The sequence below is a fragment of the Adiantum capillus-veneris genome, chromosome 9 (genome assembly GCF_014529385.1).
Source record: "Adiantum capillus-veneris isolate H3 chromosome 9, ASM1452938v2, whole genome shotgun sequence".
In the NCBI taxonomy this organism is placed as follows: Eukaryota; Viridiplantae; Streptophyta; class Polypodiopsida; order Polypodiales; family Pteridaceae; genus Adiantum; species Adiantum capillus-veneris.
In genome coordinates this window covers 5,977,151-5,984,751 of record NC_140939.1, presented here as the reverse complement: position 1 = coordinate 5,984,751, position 7,601 = coordinate 5,977,151, and the positions used below count along the sequence as shown (strand labels likewise).

General features: G+C 39.4%; 1 protein-coding gene across 1 annotated transcript; it reads right to left on the bottom strand.

The window, feature by feature from the left end:
* Positions 1-2,481: 2,481 nt before the first annotated feature.
* LOC147450074 (uncharacterized) lies at positions 2,482-6,237 on the bottom strand. The gene is made up of 7 exons (XM_086519406.1): positions 5,860-6,237; positions 5,640-5,749; positions 5,401-5,556; positions 4,326-4,597; positions 3,384-3,548; positions 2,989-3,197; positions 2,482-2,857 (listed from the first exon to the last, which is right to left on the bottom strand). Exons 1-7 carry the CDS (start codon positions 5,942-5,944, stop codon positions 2,664-2,666), a joined length of 1,191 nt encoding a protein of 396 aa, XP_086375532.1. The 5' UTR covers positions 5,945-6,237; the 3' UTR covers positions 2,482-2,663.
* Between the last annotated feature and the right edge of the window lie 1,364 nt (positions 6,238-7,601).

Sequence of the window (7,601 nt, the reverse complement as noted above, 5' to 3'; positions counted from 1 at the left end):
TTATTCTTTGGCTATTTGTAAAAGTAGAATAAAATTCCCCTTTAAACATGGCTTGTACATGCAACACAACATCTTTCTAAACTCTTTAAGCATCTTCAAATCTTGACCAAAATTAGGCGACAGACACATGTTCTTGCATAAAAAAGACTAGTGATTTGTTTCCATGCAACTTGGTGAGGGATAACCCTCTTAAATTGCTTCAAAAAACATCTTTTGATCCTTTCCCAATTACTTTTTTCACCCCATGGGAAGCCCTCAAACCAATCTCTTGCATTCTCTAATCACCAAATTGATACCTGCATGCTTTGCGCCTCACTTGGAACCATCCGACATAAACATGTCAAGTCAAACTCATAAAACACAAGCTAGTCCTCTGTACCCTTGTAGCTTGTGAAAATAAATTATTGAAATGACACCACCATCATTGAATTTCCTTTTAACATCCAAAGTGGAAAAAAATCAATGCCTGAGCTTCAATTTGTGAGTGCACAACCGACAAACTTCTGCAAGATCGCCAAAAGACGATGGAGCAAATGACACTGTGCACACTTACAAACCCTCACACCTTAACAGAACACAAGGAACTCCCTTATTCTCTTTACATCACACAAAAATACTCAAGAGTTCAATGAAAAACCTCTCCACACTCAATGCACACTCCGAACTTTTTGAACTAAAGGCCCTTGCCTACCTGTAGACACTTCGAAGCGAGTCGAGTTGATAAAAGCGTAGAATCACGATCAATAGCCACAAAAAACACAAAAAGGATTATATGAAAAAAACTAAAACTCTAGTTGGAAGATGGCCTCTCTCAAAACCATTGCAAAAGCAACACCAAACTCCACTCCATTGAACTCTTTGGTGTAGCCTCAACCACAGTGGCACTGATGTAGTGTCACATCGTCTTGTCGAAATCCATACCATCTTCCCTCAATTTTTCGCACACATAACCATGAAAACCTTAGAACTTTCATAGTGTCTCCCAAGTGTAAAATTGAAGAGAAGAAACTCTTATTCACTCCTCTACACACTCAAAAAATAGGTAGCGAACGGGACGGAATTGCATAGGACTACCTATAGAAACCTTGCACCTCCTTACACACAAAGAGGTGAAAGTGTTGATATTTGGTCAAGCAAGCACTTTGGTCTTATTAGGGTCATTTTTGGCTAATTCTGACTCCCGACGAGCGATTTTTGAGAGAAAAATGCCATACGAAGTCCAAATTTCTTCATGTTTTGTAAGCTTGATCCTTGAAACAAAAATTGCATGTCCACATATCATAATTTCATTTTTGACCACTATTAAGGCGATTCATGCATCACTGCATATTGGGCGTTACAAACGACGATACCACACGTGTCAAACTTTTGGGGCGAGATGAGTATACCCACACTTTCCACTTTCATTATTCACATTGTAGAAAGCTTGAAAGCGCAACTAAAGCCAAAAGAAGCCACTTGGCACCACATCCAAATTTTTTAACACCCTACCCAAGTATATACATATGCACGATTGCCGACACGCAAACATGACTTTTACAATATGCACCTATTGGACATCCAATCTCAAGTTGGCAAGGCCTCCAAATGCATGTATTCACATTGGTATGTACACATTGTTATGCATAAACACGCTACTATGTGCATGCCAAAAGTTGTTTACCATCATTATTGCTAAGTTCATGTGAGGTTTATGGGATGGTTTGCATGAGGTTGTAGGAATAGATAGAGAATGATAGTTGCGTATCAAAATATGAGACATTCTAGAGGAAAGTATGGGAATTCATACAATTCCTTGGTATAGGTCTTCAATGGTTACCAATAAAGGCAAACAAGTACCTCTATAGTAGGAATGAACTAAGATCAAGAGCAAAGTAATGAACAAACTAGATCGAGAAGGTATGGATGACAGATGAGCCCAATTGAATAAACTTTACAATAATTGATGATGCAATGAAACTTAGAAATAGACACAATTAAAGCCAAAGATTTCAAAAAGCACATTGCTTTAGGGATAATTGATCTAGGTTTTTTGTTGCGATATCTTTCAAAAATTCCACAATGATTTGTAGTTTTACCTTCAAGCAAAATGAATATGAAGCCATCTAACTAGTCCAATATGAAATTGCTTCCTTAATGGACAATTGCCTAGTTGAATGGTTAACAGACTGGGCAAATGACAAACTACACGTGTGTTCCAAGAGCCTTCTTGCTATACATATGCGCCAAAAAAAAAAAAAAAAGAGGCAAATTGAGCTTCAACAAAAGGGCAGCCCCTTTTGAAACTTTAACCTTTCCTTGCCTAAGGTCTTGAGCTTTTGTGCACCTCTTTGAGAATGAGCCAAAGCACTACATAACCACATGATCACAACATTACGGTTAAGAACTTCTTCAATCCTTTCTTCATGCATATACTCGAGAACCATTTGCTTCACTCGATCAATGCATAGCCCAAATGTAGTTATCTACTGGCACAATATACACCATTGAATTTGATTCTTACTTTGGTTGATAAAGTATTTGCACAATGAAAATAATGGGGCAACCTATTTTTGACATAATGACTTTCAATGGACCTTTTTCTGATACTCTCATTTTCAAAGCTATCTTGTGTGCATAAAAGATAGTGTCACTGTACACAATGTGATAGACCATACTAGATCTTAAGAAAAGAAGTGAGATTTTTCGAGTTTATGGCTTGCATAATGCAAACCGGCTCCTTGAGCAGACAAGCCAACTTTGTAGATGGCCTTGTCATTGAGTATTATCAACATGTTGAGGTCCTTTCCCGCAAAGCCCATGTTGGAAGCACCGGGAACCTTAATCAAACCTAGTAACTTTCCCTTTGGACTGATCACTGTGAACATAGAAATCAACATTAAGATGGATGAGCAAAGCAAAAGGAAGAGTTGTCGCTAAGGCCTTTGCCATTGAAAAAGCGAAAATCACATATGGAGCCCGAAGGTAAAGATTGGATGAGGAACATACCTTGAACACCATCGGGGTTTGCGACATAAACACGGCCGGTAGTATCAACTTTTATGCCATCAGGGCATCCCACACCTTTGTAGGAGGGCCCCACCATGGTAGCAATGGCTGCAAAAAGCCTTTTGTTGAGAAGTGTCACTCCATCCTCGCCCACATCCATCACACTTATGGAGTACGGTTGCCCTCGCTCCACCTTGCCTCCCTCACCTCTACCATTCATTATATGTAAAGATAAGGGGGGGAAAGAGCACATTCATTTGATGTTACATGTCTTAGTGGTGAACGTGTACTTATTCTTACAATAAGTGTGTGTGTGTGTGTGTGTGTGTGTGTGTGTGTGTGTGAGAGAGAGAGAGAGAGAGAGAGAGAGAGAGAGAGAGAGAGAGAGAGAGTACCCAATGGTGGATCCTGTATCTGTGACATAAAGAAGCTTCTCATCATGTGAAAATGCAAGGCCATTGGGCTTCACAAAGCCATCTGCAACTACATCCACCTCACCTGTTGGGCTCACTCTATATATGTGATTGTTCAATTCGGGTTCTTCTCCAAAACCTTGCACCCTACAATGAGAACAAAAAATGGTTACCAAAGTATTATAAAACTTAGCTAGTAATTTTACTGGCAAATGGATACAGCAAAACTTTAAAACTTTAATTATCACAATAGCATATCAAAGAGATTGCTACAAAGATCTAGTGCTTTCTTTCAAAAAAATTACCCTAACTCTCAAAATTATAATGCAATGTTTGAATGTAATATTTCTAAATCTTCTAAGAGTCAAAGGGTCATGGCCAACCTGATTAATTTTGAAGGAGTTCGTCTACCGTTTGAATTCCTGTAGCACCTTGTGCATTGAGCAAGAGCACAAGTTCTAATGTCAAGTCTCAAAGTAGACTCCTGCAAGAGCTTTCACGCTCATCTATGGCCCTTGTTTATGCTACCAAAAAGCGCATGCTATAAATAGAAGAATTTTGTGCTCGTCTATGTGCGTGTGCGTGTGCATGTGTGTGTGTGTGTGTGTGTGTGTGTGTGTGTGTGTGTGTGTGTGTGTGTGTGTGTGTGTGTGTGTGTGTGTGAGTGAGAGAGAGAGAGAGAGAGCATGGAGGTGTAGCACACACCCCTCCCGATTTTCAGAAGTGTCATGCACCCTTTAAAATTAGTTTATACAAGAAGTGTTTTTCATCATAACGGATACCACAAAGTTTAGCATTTTGGCTACACACATCTAGTATCTTTTGTATTCTTCAAGTATGACATTTTGGTTCCATATTTCAACGACGCATGTGATTTATGTGATTAGACTCTTGTTTAAAACAGGGTGTAAGTTTAATGATTACCATGCATAGTCAGGGTCAGTGAACCAAATGGAGCCATCGGACTTGATGATAATATCATTGGGGCTATTCAAACGACGGCCATGCCAATTGTCAGCTATAATAGAGGACTTGAGGGTGGTTATGTTGAGGCGCTCAATGAAGCCCCCACTTGGTCTTATCCCCTGATGGCAAACAAGCAATTCCCCCTCTTTTCCTAGTGTCATTCCATTTGCAACCTCTGTTTCTCTTACGATCGACTCCACTTTACCAGTTCCTAAATGCATCTTCATTATCTGAACATGCACACATAGACTTAAGACAATAGTAAAATTGAAGGAGCTACTTCAATTATTGTGCAACAAAGTAGCTTACAACTTATGTGACTAGAAAACTCAAAGACCACCTTGTGGGTCATCGATCATCCCTAGTATATATTATTAATCATCACTAGCACATATTATTAATAGAACAACTATGATTTCAAAACAACAAATCTAGTGTTCAAGCCTTTCTATATGATCCAAGTCATCCTATAGTTCACTTCTGCTGTAAGCATGTGTGGATGTATTTTAATCTCATAAAACCCTCAAGTGTATAACATTTTATGTGAATGCAAAGAAAATAGCATTGTTGCTTTTCCTTGTTGCTAATTTAAGTCATTGTAGGACAAAGATTTAAAAATAATGTTAAAGTAGCTTAATTAGTCTTAACCTCCTTCAGTGGTGCACATATCCCCTCTGTTATCGTTCTAATCTTTTTTCAGGTCCGGGTTACATCATAGCTGAGTTTGTTCTACATCTCTAGAGCCGTGATAGAGACATGGCAAAATCTTTTCTGCATCTCTAGATGCCATGACAACACTGTAGCAAAGCTATTGTACACTAGATACGTAGATAGATACATACATAGATACGTATGCACATACATATGTACACACAGATATGTATATGTATACGCAGGTACACACGGACATAGATACATACATGTACATATACACACAATTGGCATATGTATATGTTTGTATAGACCATATATATACACACATAAACGTGGCCAACATTTATATAAAAGAAGAAATGAGGGGCTGATAAATGACCTCAGAGTTGGGCTTTGGGTGCATCTTCGAGGAAGAGGAGAAGTAGAAGCAGTCATCATCGGGGTTGTAGACGCCACCCTCATGCGCCTCTGCCTCCGCCACCAATTCCAACTTCGACTCCCCGCTCAAGATTTCCAGGAATGCGGGGTCCCGCACCTGCACACGTACACCATCAATACTGACTCGGCGTTCAAGGGCGAAGAAAAAAGAGATCCACATGGCGATGACAATGGCCTTACCACGAAGCTGCAGGTGGTGTAGTCCTTCATTGTCTTGCTTCGCAGCAGACCTTGCTCCCAGCTGCAAATCTGCTCGTTTGAGTGCATCCCGCAGCCATTGCTCATCATTTCTGCACAAATTATATGATGCGACCAGGCTTAACCACAGTGTGTGTGCGCGCCCCCGCGCGCGCGCGAGAGAGAGAGAGAGAGAGAGAGAGAGAGAGAGAGAGAGAGAGACCTGTGAGGCATTGCTGGGCGGAGACAAGGGCATGCCATGTTAACGACCAGGCAAGAATGTGAAGAAGAAGGCTTGGGAGCGCCATGGCGCCGCTGATCACAAGAAGCTCAACAAGCAAAGTGTTGAATTTGGGCTTCCTGACTAAATCAACATCTATTTCTATTTATTAGCACTAGCTACCTGCAGGGAGTGATATAGGCGTGGTGCCTATGAAATGTTGTACACAGTTTTTAGCCTTTGTGAAGGTATTTTAAGATGCTGCTTTTTAGTGTTCGTTTAGAGCCAATGCTTGAAATAAAAATAGCGCATGCAATTAAAAAAAGGCTAATTTGTTGATAACAACAACGCAAAGAGACTCGAGCAAAGACGAGAGCGAGAAGGATGCTGCTACTGCTCTCTCTCTCTCTCTCTCTCTCTCTCTCTCTCTCTCTCTCTAGGTCTGACCAATGCAAACAAAATGTACCTCTCTCTCCATCTTGATCTAAGGTAGAGTTGCCATTGGCAAGTTAGTGATGACCTTGTTTAATCCATCATTGTCACCACATCTAATTTCTACACCATACTTGCTACATAAAATCATCTCGAGATTCCTCCCCATCCTTACCTACCCGGACTTTCTCTTTTACCTTTTAAAACAAGGTGAGATCTCACGATGGCCCAAGAGAAGAGAAGAGAGAGAGAGAGAGAGAGAGAGAGAGAGAGAGAGAGAACATGTGTACTAGTAAGAACTAAAACAAGGCAAATTTAATTATTCTGTTTCACTTTATCAAATTAAGCTTCTCTAGCTTTGTATTTACGAGAGAGAGAGAGAGAGAGAGAGAGAGAGCATAAGAACTAAAACAAGGCAAATCTAATTATTCGGTTTCACTTTCTCAAATTAAGCTTCTCTAGCTTTGTATTTAAGAGAGAGAGAGAGAGAGAGAGAGAGAGAGAGAGAGAGAAAGAGAGAGCATGTGTACTAATAAGAATAAAACAAGGCAAATTTAATTATTCGGTTTCACATTAAGCTCCTCTAGCTTTGTATTTACTAGTGGTTCCAAACCATCGCCACCACCTGTGACAAATTGTGAACATACACGAAGCTTTTGATGAAATTTTTATCTCAAGTAGGTAACATATGGACTTCAAAGACCTGTGAGGTTATTTTCCATGGAGCATGCATTTAAAGAAACAAGTTCACTATGGCTTACATAATGCTAATGCTATTCATAGGAATTTAATAATAACATGGTTCCTTGTGAGAGGAAAAATGAGAAAGTGACACTACTTTTTTTAAAGGGGGGGAGGGGCCACTTTTTGGAAAGAAGTGTAACAATAATTTATTTAATTTTATAATATAATCCAAAAGCATAAAAAATAATGACTTGACCAATATTCAATGGCCCTCTTTAAATAAAGAAATAGAGGTACACGTATGTCAACATCTCTCACAAAGATCTAGAAGAAATATTAAAAAAGAACCATACTTCATTAATTCACAAACTTTATCCAATGGTCCACAATTGCACCAAAAATCCAACACTTTACTAAGGACTCCTTATGTAGTTCAAACAAGGTGAAACTTCACTTTGGCATTCTAAAATAATAGAATACAAGAAAGTTCAAGCCATATCAAGTTGTGAGATAACAAGGTGACTAGAGTCACTAAGGCTACTCAAGTTAAGACCAGAAGAGATTTATGAGGAGTATGTTAAAATCAATGCCTACGATGACATTGCTTTTTTGTTGTGTTTTAATGTAAA

Bases quoted from the DNA above. Each gene is read 5' to 3' on its own strand.
- LOC147450074 (XM_086519406.1), bottom strand. From the start codon at position 5,944: ATGGCGCTCCCAAGCCTTCTTCTTCACATTCTTGCCTGGTCGTTAACA. The intron at 4,598-5,400 runs GTCATTTATCAG...GTGCATGTTCAG, and splicing joins ACCCAAAGCCCAACTCTGAG to ATAATGAAGATGCATTTAGG. The intron at 2,858-2,988 runs GTATGTTCCTCA...CTATGTTCACAG, and splicing joins AAACCCCGATGGTGTTCAAG to TGATCAGTCCAAAGGGAAAG.